We start from the raw sequence: 14,989 nt of genomic DNA on the forward strand, positions 1-14,989 counted from the left end.
AACATAAGGCTCATTCTAGATGAGGGACGTGCAACAAAGGAGAACAGCATCAGAAACGCTCATAGCCTCCTGGGGCTGGCAGCAGGTGGAGAAAAAAATGCCGAAGAAATCTACCTTCTGAGGGGCATCATGCTCTGGAACTAGCCATTCTAGCTCTGAGGCAGCTGGGAGTTGCATGCCTTCGAACTGCTTCAGGAGTCCCATGGCCACTGCCTCTGCAGATGTGGAGTGAAGGAAGCAGTGGGAGCTGGAAAGGAGATTCAAGGAAGGCTGAGCATACAGAAGAGACAGGAAGATGGGAGCCTTCCCTCCAGGGTCTGATATTATACCCGGTGACTTCTTGGCTGAGAACACTGCAGCACCCTCACTGACTTGGCTTCCTTTCTCATCTTCCTACACACGGAGGAAAATACATTGATCTTATGGTCCAAAGACATGGGCTCAAATCCCCTTAATAGCATTACATGGCACTGCTAGGTAGGGGTTCTGTATCACCTCCCTTCTCTACACTTTAGTTCCTTTAACTGCAAAAATGGGGGTTATAACACCTGTTTACAAAATAAGTTGAATATAACTGCCTTGTGAACAATAGAGAACTGTTGGTTGCTCCCAAATGAGCTACTCTTTCCCCTAGTTGGATCTACAATGTGAAACCGGTTCAATTAGATTTCATACTCAGAAATCATGATCACTGTTCTCTCTTTTGGTATCTGATCTTCTGGGGCCTCTGTTACAATCAGAGTCAGCATAGAAGGAACAATCTATACTACGAGCTTTGCCTCCACCAGAGTGGAACCAATGATCCCGGGGGCTTGCCACTATCAGGTAGGCCCATCACTTTAATCAGGTCTCTTTGTGAATTTGGATACTTTTCCCATCCAAATGCCAAAAATTGGGTTTGTTTCTCCACACACCCAAAGTTTTATTGGAAAAAAAAAAAAAAAGTACTTACAAGGGTTGGGAGGAAGTGAAGGATTTGCTGTGTGAGGCTGTGCTCCTTCTGATGTCAGCATCTAAATGGAAACCAGAGATAAGGGGGGCCGGAAATGGGAAGGGAGGAGGTTAGGGATAATAATGGAAACCATTCCAAGCTTTTGCCAGCTCAGCACTCTAGGTAGCAACTACAAGCTACATTCTATGTGGGATAAGGAGCAGAGACCAGGTAAAGCTCTACACACAATTTATAGTTTGGCTCTGTTCAAGTTCACAACGAGGTCGAATTAGTGACATTATGCACAGCATGGAGACCACCAAAATGGCTACAAATCCAAGTGGGAACACAAACTCATATTTGGTGCAAAACAGTGAATGAGAAAAGGAAGCATCCTAAGGCACACAGGGACACACCCTCTATCAAGCAGAAACACAAAACAATTACTCCAATCTCTCCCTTGTTCTCTAAATCACAAACCCTCTTAAATGATAAACTCTCAGAGGTTAAGAACTCTGTCTAGCTTTGTTATATCAAAATCAGTACTTAACACAGAACTTGGATCACGGAGGTTACTCGTTAAATGTTATGTGGAACTGGAACTTTTCTCCTAACATCTGACTGCTATTGCTATTGCTCCCGAATGGGAGAAGTCTTCTATGTCCGTATAGAAGCTTCATGGAAAGATTTCCTTTCTGTTTGGTGGCACGGGAAAGAATAGAACTTCTCTCTGACTTGGCAGCTCCCCAGGGATGCCTGATAACCAACAAATTTTCATGGAGATATTCAACATGATCTTTTCTATAGAACATAATCATAATCACAGGCAACTACAGTGGACTTTCCAAAGCCTTTTTCTGCTAAAGGATTTCTAGTAACAATATGCCTGAACCTCCAGGGACGTCATCTTTCCAGAAATGTTTGATGGAGAAAATGTGGAATACATCACTCATGTTCAAGAAAGGCAGATAGAATGTATTCAAGTCCTGAAAACAAGACTGTTCTGACGTCTCATCCCTCATTTCCTTTGATGCCCAGTGAAAAGACATTCCTTTCCTAATTAAAGCTACACAATGATCAATCTATTGCATTTGAGCCCCTCAAAAGAGCACTAGAGCTTACATGACATCACTCTGCAGTTGGCCATAAGTAGCTCAATTGTTCTTCACGTTTCCTCTGTATATATGTTTTTTACATGTGCCACTAGATCATAAAATATCCTTGTGAGGAAATGAGAGCATGTCTAATTCTTTTGTTTGGCACAAAATATTTAACACAGGGCTCTGTATACAAGCCCTATATATTCAAGTAATGTTCCTAACAAATCAATGTTTTCAAAGTTTGAGTGAGTGGAAGCAAGGGAACAGAACTGAAATCTGTCAATGAATTTTCATGTGCTCTTTAGAGAAAAATTTAGGGCAGCAACAAAATTTTTGACTAGTAAATAGCAAATCCTATTTTATTTAACAAAGAAGTTCATGTATATTATATTTTATGTCTGAACTTGTACCACCAAAATCCTGATCTCAATACATTGCTAGCTATTTATTCCATTCTAAATAGTGCTAGTGAAAAAGAAATTCTAGGCAATAGTAGATCTCCACAGACCATTTGGTTTGTAGCATTTATTTGAATAATACTTGTACTGCCTTGGATCTGTACAGAAGTCTTGTCTTGCCCTTATAATCTGACTATTTTGTACATAATAGATTTTCAGAAAGTATTTCCTAAATAAATGATTAACTGGCTAAAAGCAAAAAAAAAGCAAGTATCGGCCTGTTGGGTAAAATAGAAAAAAAAATGAGAGAAAATCTTAGACAGATATCTTTGAATAAAGAGTTAACCAGGGGGAATCCCTGGGTGGCTCAGCGGTTTGGTGCCTGCCTTTGGTCTGGGGCGTGATCCTGGAGTTCCGGGATTGAGTCCCATGTCGGGCTCCCTGCGTGGAGCCTGCTTCTCCCTCTGCCTGTGTCTCTGCCTCTCTCTCTCTCTCTCTCTCTCTGTCTCTCTATGTCTATCATGAATAAATAAAATCTTAAAAAAAAAAAAAAGAGTTAACCAATGTTGCTACTAAAGAGCCAGGCTATTAAAGAAAACCCTGCACATCAGAGAGGAACAGTGGTGACACTTCAAGGTTGCCAAGGAAACCACTGTCTTCAAAATACTATTTAGTAGTTCTTCCATTTCACAGAAAAAAGTCATTTTCTCTTTGAGAGAAAACGAAATCATTCTCTGCTCTTTGGAAAATACAGTCAAGTCATACTTTACCATGTCTCTTTCTTTCTTTTCTTTTCTTTTTCTTTTTACCAGAGATGCAATGACTTCCTAGCTAATCATGAACACTTCCAGTGAGGAGGACCACACCGGTTTGGCTGGGACGATCTAACCCTGGGAGTGGAGCAGGAGAAGCGGCACTTGATATCCAGACATGCCACCCAAAACTGGCAAAGGCCCTGGGGGTACTGGGCCTCTGTTGTATTGCTGACTTTCTGGTCAATTCAAGCATATCATTAAGTTAATGTGTTTGGAACACTAGCCAAGGGATCTGGGTAAAAGTAGACCAGGGTCTAAGACAGAAAATTAACAAGTAAAGAGACAGGAGGAGGCCATTCAATTAATTATGAAACTTTTATTTGATTCTTTGGCAAATATTTTTTCCTAAGAAAACTGATTTCAAATGCTTTTGATGCTTTAGGTAAGGCTATTACTGTGGACTGAGAAAAAAAATTCAAAAATATAAAAACAAAAACAATTTAAAAATAACATGCTGTAAGAATTTTTGCATGTCCAGACACTGGTATTTGGATGGTCGGGGAAGAATTGGTTAAAACCTCGGTACTATAGCAAAATCTGCAAATTTTTAAACAAAGTGAGGCACAGGAAGAGAATCAACTTCAGACTTCATTGGCCAGTCTGACGTTGGTTTCCTTCCTGCTTTCCTTCTGGCAGATAAGGTGACTCCCAACACATCTGGAGATCCAACTCCAATGGCTTTTCTGTAGTGCTGACTAGAGAGGAAACATTTTTAAATGGAGAATCACAATTGCTCTGCTTTTTAAAAAAGAAAAGAAATTTACTTGAAAGGGCAGTGTGGGGAGAAGCAACTGATTACTTTGAATTGGACATAATTTTAAAACTTGTCAGAAAACAGAAAACATAGTTTATGAACTTCTGTCTTTATATATTGTGCCAGTTAATCAATTTGCTGCCTTTCAGCTCCAAACCTGCTCTATGATGATGGAGCTGGACTCAAAAACAGCAGCCCTCTCCCAGCTGGCACCATGTTAAGTCTTGCCAGTAGAGGGCACTGGAGGGACGCCAGAGGAGGAAGGCGTCAGTCCTGCTGAGTCTGGTGTGCTCCTCCAGGCAGACTCCTCCAGGCGTGACATGATGTTCCCCTGGGGAAGCATGCCTTCACGAAGGTGGCCTTACAGCAGAGTGCCACTAGCGGTACTTCTCATAAACAGCTTCCCCTGGCCCCTCCCATGTGCCACCTCCCCCAGCATCTCTTGAGTTCTGAGGCACAGCACTTCCCTAGGGGCAGCCTCCGCCAGCACCCCACAGAAGGGTTTCCTGATGCTGTTGGCACGTGGTACTTCTTGTGGACAGCATCCCCGGGCACTCTCTTAGGGCAGCTCTGCAACCTCAGAGAACTTATTCACCTCTAGTGAGTAAGGAGGTCTGGATCTCAGCCTTGAGAATGTGGTCCTCTTCTACATTTGTTCCTCCCTAGGTGTTCTACCTCAAGCCCTAGGGATACCGATTGCTACCTATATCTGCTATTCCTGTATTCGTTAGAGTTCCTTTTACTCCTTATGAGCCAGTCTCCCATTACTTCAGTCCCCCATGACAGTTAATAATTCTTTATTTTAAACTTTCCCTCGTCAAATTACTCTGTGGTTTCTGTCTCCTGAATGGCCCATGACTAGATACATGTATGTGGAAGACTGAAATTCTAGAAGAATCAACAAAGGAAGATAAAGAACAATTGATGAAGCTGTAATAAAAGGGGAAGGAGGAGGGGTGGAGAATAATAAACCCTAAAACTAAAGAAGCTGAAAAGACTGTCTGGGATTGGGAGCTTATGAATGATCTCATACCAATTTGGCAGATACCATCAGAAGAAATTGGTGAAGTAAAAGAAGCCAGACACAAAAGATTACATATTCTCTGATTCCACTCATATAAAGTATCCAGAAGAGGCAAATCTATACAGACATAAGCAGATGAGCAGTGGACTGGGGCTTGGAGTGGGGACAGAAATGAACTGTAAATGGGCACAAGAAATCTTATTGAGGTGATGAAAATGTTCTAAAACTAGATTATGGTGACGCTTGCGCAACTTGGTAAATTTGCTAAAAATTATTGAAAGGAAAAGGGGTTAATGACTACAAAGCTTTCTATAAATAAGCTTTCTGTGATCACAAGGTTTAAATTCACTTTATTGCTAGGAGGAAGTAATTTCCAAATCCATTTCCTTCAGAAACACTTCTACTTGGTGAATCAGGATCTAAGAAATGTGATTACATCAAGCAGAGTATTATACTATGCAGAGTTGTCATCATAGATGATATCCATAATATGTTTAAGCACTTAAATTTTTCCAAGGGCACTGCAGATTTTAACTATCTTCCTCTGATAGTGTATCCACAGAGGTTCCTCAAAAGCATAAATCACTTATGATGACAAAAAATAAATACACCTATAAACCACTAGATGTAATCAGGAAGATAGCTAAGGATGAATTTTGTACCATTAATAAGCCAGAAACAGATGAAAAGGAAGAGGAAGCAAAAAAGAAATCTAGAGTATCTCTCTCTCTCTCTGTGTCTCTCATAAATAAATAAAATCTTTAAAAAAAGAAAGAAATCTAGAGTAAAGAAAGATGAAGTGTAAATTATACTTTCATAAATAAGAATCAAGCCACTACTTTTGGGAGAACTTGTTCTGATTGCTTTGCCTATAACTCCCATAATGTGCTAAGACTGTGGTCACAAGAAAAAGTAATTTTCTAGTTGAAAAATGCTTCATATATATATATATATATATATATAAAATGTATAAACATATAAAAATATATAAAAAAAACTTTAAACTACCAAAGTGGGGAAGAAAAGATGCCAGGAAGACCAAATAAAGGTCTGCCTTATGGTTAACACAGACTCAATTTGCTCTGACAGAGAAATGGCTGGCAGTCAATAAATGTACCCGCAAAAGGATTGTGGTCGTAAACACATAAGAAACCAGTTAAAAAGTGATAGGATAATTACTTCTCAAGCAAGAGAAGACAATGTTAGAATAAATTACAACTCTTTGGGAATAGAGAAAAAGGAAACTAAATACTTCTACTTCTTCACATCTTTATCTAATCTTACATGATTATTTCAAATTCTAGTAGCTGACACCATTAGCAGTTAAAATAAATTGTTTAATAAAAAGTCCTGGGTTTTGCTGTTATGTGTTTTGAAGCCCCTTTGAATAGAAAATTGGTACTTTCAGTTAACCCCACCTATGGAAAGCCTACTGGTTTGAATCATAAAGCAATTACCAAGGCCAAAAACATCTGCAGCAGTAAATCCTAATTGTATACAAAATACCAAGAAGAGATAGCTTTCTGCAAACTGACTGCAAATTCAAAACTCTGAAGATACTACATTTTCACACCATCTATCTGACTTTTGCAGTAGCTTAGCTGTTGGTTTGAGGGACAATTTCTTCACCTGACCAATGCTTTCTAAACTGCCTACTACCTCCATCAGCTACAATGACCACTTAGTCTATAAATATCACTGTAGGGAAAGATCCACAAGGACTATCTTGGCGAGGTGGATTATTAGGGGTCATGTGAAGAAGAAAAGGAGTATCTGAAATGTTCTTAGCTGGCTCAACTCTGTTTTTTCCTAGCTAGTTCTCTAAATCTTATAGACAGGTGTCACAAGATAAAGATTGTACAAAAGCTGATGCAAACATTCACACACATGCATGTATGAGCACACCCACACTTCCAACACAGGCTACCTGAAAACATCGAGGCCATTGACACTGAGAGTCCGTTCTTTGACATGTGAGTCAGGTTAGATCCTTCGCTACCATCTGCGATAATGATTATAAAAGGGGGCCCTTTAGTATTCAGACAGGCAGTAAATCAATGAGAATGACAGTTCTATTCCACAGTTCTATTCCTGTTCTAGGAGTCAGGACTTGACTTTGCTCCAAAAGATAAACTGCTCTTAGGAAGTTACATGCCACCCAGTATTGCTTGGGAGATAGTGATTGCTGCTTCCCCAAATCAACCTGACCTTAAAGGCTTCTAAGGTAGTGATTCTCAACCAGGAGATGCACCCTTGTCGATACCTGGCCAGTGGCTGGGGATGATGCTAAACATTCTACAGTCCATTGGACAGTCTCTTACAACAAAGGATTATCTGGCCTAGAGTTTAAGAAACCCTCCCCTGAGGTCTTTCCCTTTAAGGATTTCCATCCTGAGCTGACTAGAGTTAGTTGATTAAACAACTCCTCTGGGACCAGAAATGCAACAACAGTTCCCCACAGGAGTGCACCTCATGCCACTGCCAGGCAGGCTATTTCAAATTTGACTCCTTTCAGACTGAACAGCTTCCCCTGGCTCCTTGCTTTGCTGCAAGGAATACTTAGTAATCACGTGGACTGCTCCATACCCAATGAGGTGGTGTTTTGAATTTACCTTAATATTACCCTCAAGAAATTCTCTTGATCCGAGAGATAGGCCAGAACCCTTTTATTTTCTTTGAATTTGGAGGTCAAGTCAATCATAGATTGTGTTACAACAAACAACAGAGTTGGTCTCTGCCTAGTTCCCGGCACAGAGCTCCTAAAACCTTTGCAAATCCCAGAGTGATAGGAGTGTCTTGTTATTCGTAACGAGTCCCTTTCCGTTATATCTGAATTTATTATGTTAATGAGGTGCCTCTCGGGGAGCATCCAGATAACTTTAGGTTGGGCCTGGTTGCCAGAAGAAAAACCAACCACCAGATTAGAGGATTAGAATTTTTAGTCCCACTTCCAATCTTCCAAAAAGGGAGAGGGACTGCAGATTGAGGTCAATCACCAACAGCCAATGATTTAAGCACACATGCCTACCTATGTAATGAAACCTTAATAAAACACTTATAATGATGAGGTTTGGGAAAGCTAGGTGGTTGGTGAACATTCTGATGTACTGGTAGTACAGCACATCTTTGCATGGACACAGAGGTCCCTATGCTCAGGAAACTTTGGGGCCTTGCCCTAAAGTACCTCTTCATGTGACTGTTCATTTGTATCCTTTACAATAAACAGTAATCTTAAGTACAGTATTTTCCTGAGTTCTGAAAGTCATTCTAGCAAATTATGGAACCTGAGTTGGGCGGCAGGGGGGGTGTGTGTGTGTGTGGGTAGGGTCATGGGAACTCCTGAATTTGTAGTTGGCTGAGGATAAGAGCAGGTGGTGGTGACCCCATTTGTGGTTGCCATCTGAAATGGGAGTATCCTGTGGGACTGAGTTCTTAACCTGTGGGGTCTAAGCTAACTACAGGAATTAACATCAGAATTGAATTGTCAAGATACTCAGTTGGTGTCAGATAATTGGAGAAATGCTGTTGGAAAATCACATACAAACGAACCAAAAAAAAAAAAAAAAAGGAGTTTTAAATGGCTATTGTCACGAATAGAAATCACATACACTAAAGAGAATAAAGGAGGAAGCCTTCCTAGACACCTGGAAAAATATGTGTAAACATTGCATTTCTGAACAGGGGGAAAAAAAATCCAGCTACCACTAGATTTCAATTACTACTGGAGGTCTGTGCAGGTAAAAAGTGAATTACGTCAATCCTCTAGATTGATATAAACAGATCTATAAAAAAAGATCTATTCATCATCATCTTACAATGGAGAATTACAGATACAATTCACCTACAAGAAAATAACTCTTAGTTTCACCCATGGGGGAAAGCTAGGGGCTTTCCCCTAGCTTTTCAGTTTGTTGTGCTCATGGGAACTTGAAAAAAATCTATGATTTGCAGGAATGGACTAATCCATTAATCACAGGTTAACCTGCTTTAACACAATTGCCATCCCAGGTTAGAGACCCTCCCCTTCATCGTGCATATGCTTACAACAACAACAACAACAACAACAACAACAACAAAACAAGGCTCTGTGATTCTGCTAAGCAAGTTAGTGCCGATAGAATAAAGCTTTACTTTGTAAACTTGATTTTTTTCCCTTTTTTGCTTTTTCTCCCACCAATGACTCTTTTTGTCCTTTTCTCTTAGGATTATAACAAAACTCCTTTCAAACCCTTTGAAACAATTTCCATTGTGTCATGGAACACAAGGGAATAGGATTCTAATTTCAAGCAGGTATGGGCCAGTCATAGGCTGTTAGCAAGAGGAATCAAAGTAAAAATCCAAGAGAAAGGTGCAATTGAGACCCATCAAGGTGACTTCAGCACCCAGACCACTCTGAAGCACTGCCTTTCAGTGTTCTTTTCTGCTTAAATTTTACTAACGGGGTTTTGTTTCTAGCTAGAGAGGCATCTTTTACAATTACTGACAACATTTCAAAATGGACCATGTTGAAGATTCTCTATACTAGGGGAAATCTTCTCAGTCAATGACTTCAAACTGAAAGAAACAGGTAATGAAAGTTGCTTGAAATAAAGGGTAGCTCCTTACCTTGAATTTCAAATTCATCAACCTCATCAGCAGAGCCGGAGTCAGAGAACTGTGTTGAATCACGTGAGCTGAACTGGGAGCTGCTAGAAGTGACCCGAAAGCCTGCTATAAAGAAAGAAAGAGAAAAAGGAAAGAAGAAAAGAAAGAAAGAAAGAAAGAAAGAAAGAAAGAAAGAAAGAAAGAAAGAAAGAAAGAAAGGGAAAAAGAAAAGAAAAGGGAAGGAAAGAAGAAAGAAAGAGAAAAAGAAAAGGAAGGGAAGGAAAGAAAGAAAGGTTGGTTAGTAAACAGGACAGAAAGAGGTCTCCTACTCCTAGGGTCACAATGAAAGGGACCTGGTATGACTGGGAACATTGGCCGGGAAGATGCTGGGAGAAATGGGCACTAGCTCTTCTTGTCAGTTGTTCATTTTATTTACGAAATTTTGAAAGTTTCAAATAAATAGAAGGTACTACTATCTGGGAAGTGACTCTGGGACCAGCAGTCTTAGTTCTCATATAAGAAATCTATTTTTTTTGGAAGATATTTCTGAGGTAAGAAATGGACGAACTCTAGAGCTCTGGGTCTGGTAGGAAAAAAATTAGAACAGCATAAAAAACTCTTTCCGATAGAGGAACCCTTGGCTTGGTTATGATATCTCCAAGTGAGACACAAAAGGAAGCTCACTAGGCACCAATGCTTATCCTGAAGCCCTGCAGAAGCAGAACTGAGGGGCTCGCAGCCTCACTCACTTCCATGCTCTGTCTCCTGGTACACGGGGAGTAGGTTCTTGGTGCGGATCTGCTGGCGACGAAGGCGGATCTTCTGCTTCAGTTCCTGGATTTCTCTATCGCTGTCTTCCTCCTCTTCTTCCTCCTCTTCTAGGCACTGGCTCATCATATTGCACTTCATTAGCTCAATGGCAGCAATCAAGGACTCTGAGATGCTGAAGTGGGCATTCTCCTGGGGGGCAGGAGAGCACCAAAGAAGTTGATTAGCAAGGGGCTGGATGTGCTGAACATCTCACTGACTGTAATGCTGGCAAGTACAGCTTCTATGACATGCACTGCTTTTATTCAGTGGAAATGAACACTTCTACTCTAAGAAAAGCTGATGGCCAGAAAACCTGTTCTATATTCTCTTTATTCTCAAACCTGCCATGCCTGGACTTCCTGTCCTACTTTCTACATAAAAATATGATAGAGAAGAAATCCAGAATTTAATATCAAGGTCTTTCTTAGAGCCATACCCCTATAAATAAAATATTAAGGTAAATGGAATAGCTCAGGATAAAGTGTTTGTAAGTGCTAAAATGCTATAGGGTCATTATTCATTACGTATCTGAGTCTTATTTTTTTTTTAAGATTTTATTTATTTATTCATGAGAGACATGGAGAGAGAGGCAGAGACATAGGCAGAGGGAGAAGCAGGCTCCTCGCAGGGAGCTTAATGCAGGACTCAATCCCAGACTGAGATCACGCCTTGAGCTGAAGGCAGAAGCTCAACCACTGAGCCACCCAGGCGTCCCACATATCTGAGCCTCATAACAAAATATAGACGTTAATTCTGGAAACATCTTTTACCTAAGGTTCAAGGGCCAAGGATACAATAACCATGTGGCTAAAATTCAATACTCCTGTGCCCAAGGTAGCTGCTAATGCAAAAGCAGTAATATTTTGGACTCAGTGAGGAGCATATACTCCCTGAAAAGTTCTCTAGAGATTGAATGTGTTGAGCTTATCTTTACTTTGAACTTACTTCACCCACGGTCTTTGCTCATGTTCTATCTATGTACCTAAAACCTCTTCCGAACAAATGGCTGCACAGCCCTTTAGGCCAGATGTCCCAACTCATGAGCAAGCTCTTCAGTAGCCCCTTAGATTCCTCACCTTTTCCAGGTCTGCACAGCTTCCAAAGTCTTGCTCCGACAGGTAACTGATGAGGGACTGTCCTTCTGATGGTCTTCGGAACATGCCCTCCCCTGAGCATAGGTACTGACCACTCTCTGTGGGAAAACAGAAAGTGAATGTAAAAAATTCTGACTCAGAAAGCAAATCTGTAATAGACAAGCTTCTTGAGAAGGCTGATGATTTCACCACTAAAGATGTTCCCAAGTTTTCCCAGGTAACAGGTTGGAAAGAAGATGTCTACCTTCTAAAGGAATTTCTTTGAATCTCAGAATCTCAGAGCACTAAGCCTCTTGGTTAAAGAATAGAATAAATGAAGAGCCCAGAGACAATCCTTACACTATCAAAATTTAAAGATGACATACTTGCCCTCTTACCCTACAAAAAAGAAAACAAAAACCCAGTGCTGAGAACCTTGACAAGGGAACAAATAGCTTCCTCCTGTGGATGATTTCCACATAGAGCTTATCTTCTGGTAATCCTGGCCCGATACCAAAGGCTTCTTTTCATGGTCCCTCTCACCCACTCAGAGAGCCATCCATTTGGATCAACAGACAGTCATGGTGATAACACCCACAGCATAAGAGAGGGTGGGACCCCTAATTCAGAAAGGAGCAAGAGAAATGGCAAGACAGTGTGATTTCTAGCACGGGGGCTGTAAATAATGAGAGGAAGGGTGAGACTGTACGGTGTGTACCCTCCACGGAGCTGACATGAGCCAGACAGCTCAGAGCTTAGTAGGCACATAGGGAGAGCTGAGAAAAGACACAGCTGCAGCCCTGGCCTTCCTAGTACTCACCATACTCCATGTACAGAGAGCTGGGTGTGCTGACTTCACTGCTTTGGCCAGAGTAAGGCAAGGGGCCTCTCAACTTCGACTTATCATTGCAGGATTCTAGTGTCAGTGGCCACCAGGGAGTAAAAACACACATACGAGGTGAGCAACAATGTACATTCCCAACTGTGGAGTTTCAACATTTAAATGCTCCCATTCCCGATGCCCTCCCAAACAGGAGAGGGGTGGCACACCAACAGGGATCAGTCCAAGAATGCAGGAACACATGGAGGAAAGGAGATGGTGAGTCCCTATATTCTAAGAAGAAAGAGAAACTATGACCCAGAATGCAGCAACACAAAGGTGAAAAAGAATCAAATCAAAATGAACTCATGAGTTTAGTTCTTTTTTCTTCTATCTTCTTGCCAAATGTTGGCTAGGAATATTAGCCAATTTCCATGCTTTTGACAAAAACCAATGTAGAAAACAGTCCTCACAGGGTAAAACAAAGATAAGCACATTGAAACTTTTCTGACACCTGGACACTGGGCTTTTAAATAGTCTCAGAATGGTTACACTAGGAATAGTGGGATAAAGCCTCTATTGAACCTGAAGTTTGTCATACTTACATATTTAACCCACTTCTGAATTAGGTGAAAAACAAAAACATCCAGCAATGTCCTTAAGAGAAGTATCCAGACAATGCTAGAAAAGCCCAGACGATGGCCCTGCAGCCACAGGGCTCAGATGGCCACAGGGCTGTAGGCCCAGCCTGACTGGACAAGGGAGGGAGAAGTTTCAAGAGAAGCCTGGCAAAGTAGGAGTGGCTGCATAGAAGTTTTCAAGGAACAACGAGGAGTAGAGAAATAGCAGCAGGCAGGGCTTGCAGGAAATGAGAAACTGATATTCTTCTCCAAAGGAAAACACTAAACTCCCAGCGCTACAGAAGGAAGGCAGAAAAGCAGGTGGGTGCCTGGGAAGTGAGCAGGATGCTCTGGGAGAGTGAATGATTGAGCTGCACCCAACCCATACCCCGCACAGATGGTGCCAGCCCGTCAGCTGCTCCTCTCGTTACCTACTATGTGGTAAGAGGTAACTGCGTTTTCCTTGGGTCTCAAGAGATTTCTGCTGGTCCTGGCACTGAGCTCTCCTCATCACTACTGAACTCTAGACAAGCCAGAGTCACCAGGATGCCTCGCTAAGAAACTATGACTTGCAGGGGACCTTTGAGGTCCCGAGTCAAATCCAATGCACAACACAAACTCCAACTCCAGCACTCCGCTGCTCACGGGCACGTAAAGGCCACCCAGACTTGGCTTACTGAGCTAACTACCTCTAGATGTCGCCCATTCAAATGAACAGCTCTAATTCTTAGATTTCCTCACATTCTCTTGGGTCTTCTTACAATTTCTCATCTCCTTAAGAAGAGCAATGCCCTTCTAAACAGCCGTCCTACCTCCTCTTTAACTTTCCCTTTTCCGAGCTAACATACTCGGTGGCTTCAGTCATCACCAGGAGGCCGCAGCTTTCGGTTCACCTGACCACTCTGTCTTCTACTATTAATATCTCCACGAACCCAGAATTGAACACGGTATTTAATTTCAACACCACCGTGAAAACGAAAGAAATGACCGAAGTCACTAGAAAAAGCCTGTACAGTGACTGGAATGGGGGTGGGATGGGACTTATAGAGGAAGGAAGGCAGGCGAAAGAAAAGGAAATGGGACTCTGGGAGAGGCAAAAAACATGCATCCACATCCAAGACCACAGGACGGGGGGAGGGGAAGGTGTTAACACATTCTGGTGTTAATTCAAGGAAAATAAAGTAATCCACAGTAAGTACTCAGTTATAAAAAAAATTCTGCCACTGATTCAACATGTTGCCTTAGACAAAGAGCGGGCTTTGCTTTCACCTTTGGGCAAAACACGATCGATAAATCTGGACTCCAGAAGCTGCTGGGAGACTAAATGCGGCATCTGGAAGTCACAGGCGGGAAACGTATTATGCAAAATGTCTCTGCCATTTTAGAGACGGGTCCAAGAATCACAGCAGGATTGGCCAGACTAGTCAGACTTGATTTGACACCAGAATGGAAAAGGAGGTTCTGAACTAAGCAAGATGGTCACAGAGGAGGAGGAGGTGGTGGACAGAAAGGACTGGCTCCCAAACCTGCAATGGGATCTTCAACTATAATGGTGATATTCCTGGGGCCTCCTGTACGTAGACAGACAGGTGCAGAGGAGAGTCCAAACAGAGGAAATGAGAATAGAGACAGTGAGAAAAAGGGCGTCCTTTCATCTAGCAGACGTGGGGACTCAACCGCCAAGAGGGGAACCCTACTGCTGAAGAACTCAGCAACTGAACTGAGGTAGCTGACTCATGGGGAGCTACACGTGACCCCCTCTCCCTCAGACCCTTTGGCTTAGGTTTTCTCTGGCTCCCTTTTCCGAAGCAGGTTACCGTGGTTTCTGGAATCCACATGGATTCAAGAATGGGGGCAGGGAGGTTTTCCATGCTCAAAGCCCAGTGGCCTAGAGTACAGCAGACAGCAGGCCTGCAGCAGCCGATGTGAAGCAAGGAGCTAACTCAAGTACTCTTCACATCTAAGAAAGCTTGTGTGAAGACAGGCTTTGATTTGGAGTTGTTTTTTTTTTTTTCCTAGAGAGTTCCAAAAGCCAAACCACATCTTGAGTAGAAAAACAG

At 41.9% G+C, this 14,989-nt stretch overlaps 1 protein-coding gene across 14 annotated transcripts in view; it reads right to left on the reverse strand.

The window, feature by feature from the left end:
* The window catches only part of RUBCN (rubicon autophagy regulator), a 68,157-nt gene that overhangs the window by 7,171 nt on the left and 45,997 nt on the right, over positions 1–14,989 (reverse strand). For 3 of the 14 annotated variants that reach the window (XM_041765197.1, XM_041765143.1, XM_041765129.1), the window contains exons 8-15: positions 14,456–14,500; positions 12,310–12,405; positions 11,493–11,608; positions 10,356–10,566; positions 9,628–9,732; positions 6,950–7,024; positions 953–1,013; positions 115–247 (exon numbers count right to left, since the gene is read on the reverse strand). In XM_041765197.1, coding sequence (XP_041621131.1) covers positions 115–247; positions 953–1,013; positions 6,950–7,024; positions 9,628–9,732; positions 10,356–10,566; positions 11,493–11,608; positions 12,310–12,405; positions 14,456–14,500 — 842 coding nt within the window. The remainder of the gene's footprint in view (positions 1–114; positions 248–952; positions 1,014–6,949; positions 7,025–9,627; positions 9,733–10,355; positions 10,567–11,492; positions 11,609–12,309; positions 12,406–14,455; positions 14,501–14,989) is intronic. The other 11 variants (XM_041765221.1, XM_041765137.1, XM_041765168.1 and 8 more) reach the window with 9 other exon arrangements.

The sequence above is a fragment of the Vulpes lagopus genome, chromosome 1, assembly GCF_018345385.1.
Source record: "Vulpes lagopus strain Blue_001 chromosome 1, ASM1834538v1, whole genome shotgun sequence".
NCBI classification, from domain to species: domain Eukaryota; kingdom Metazoa; phylum Chordata; class Mammalia; order Carnivora; family Canidae; genus Vulpes; species Vulpes lagopus.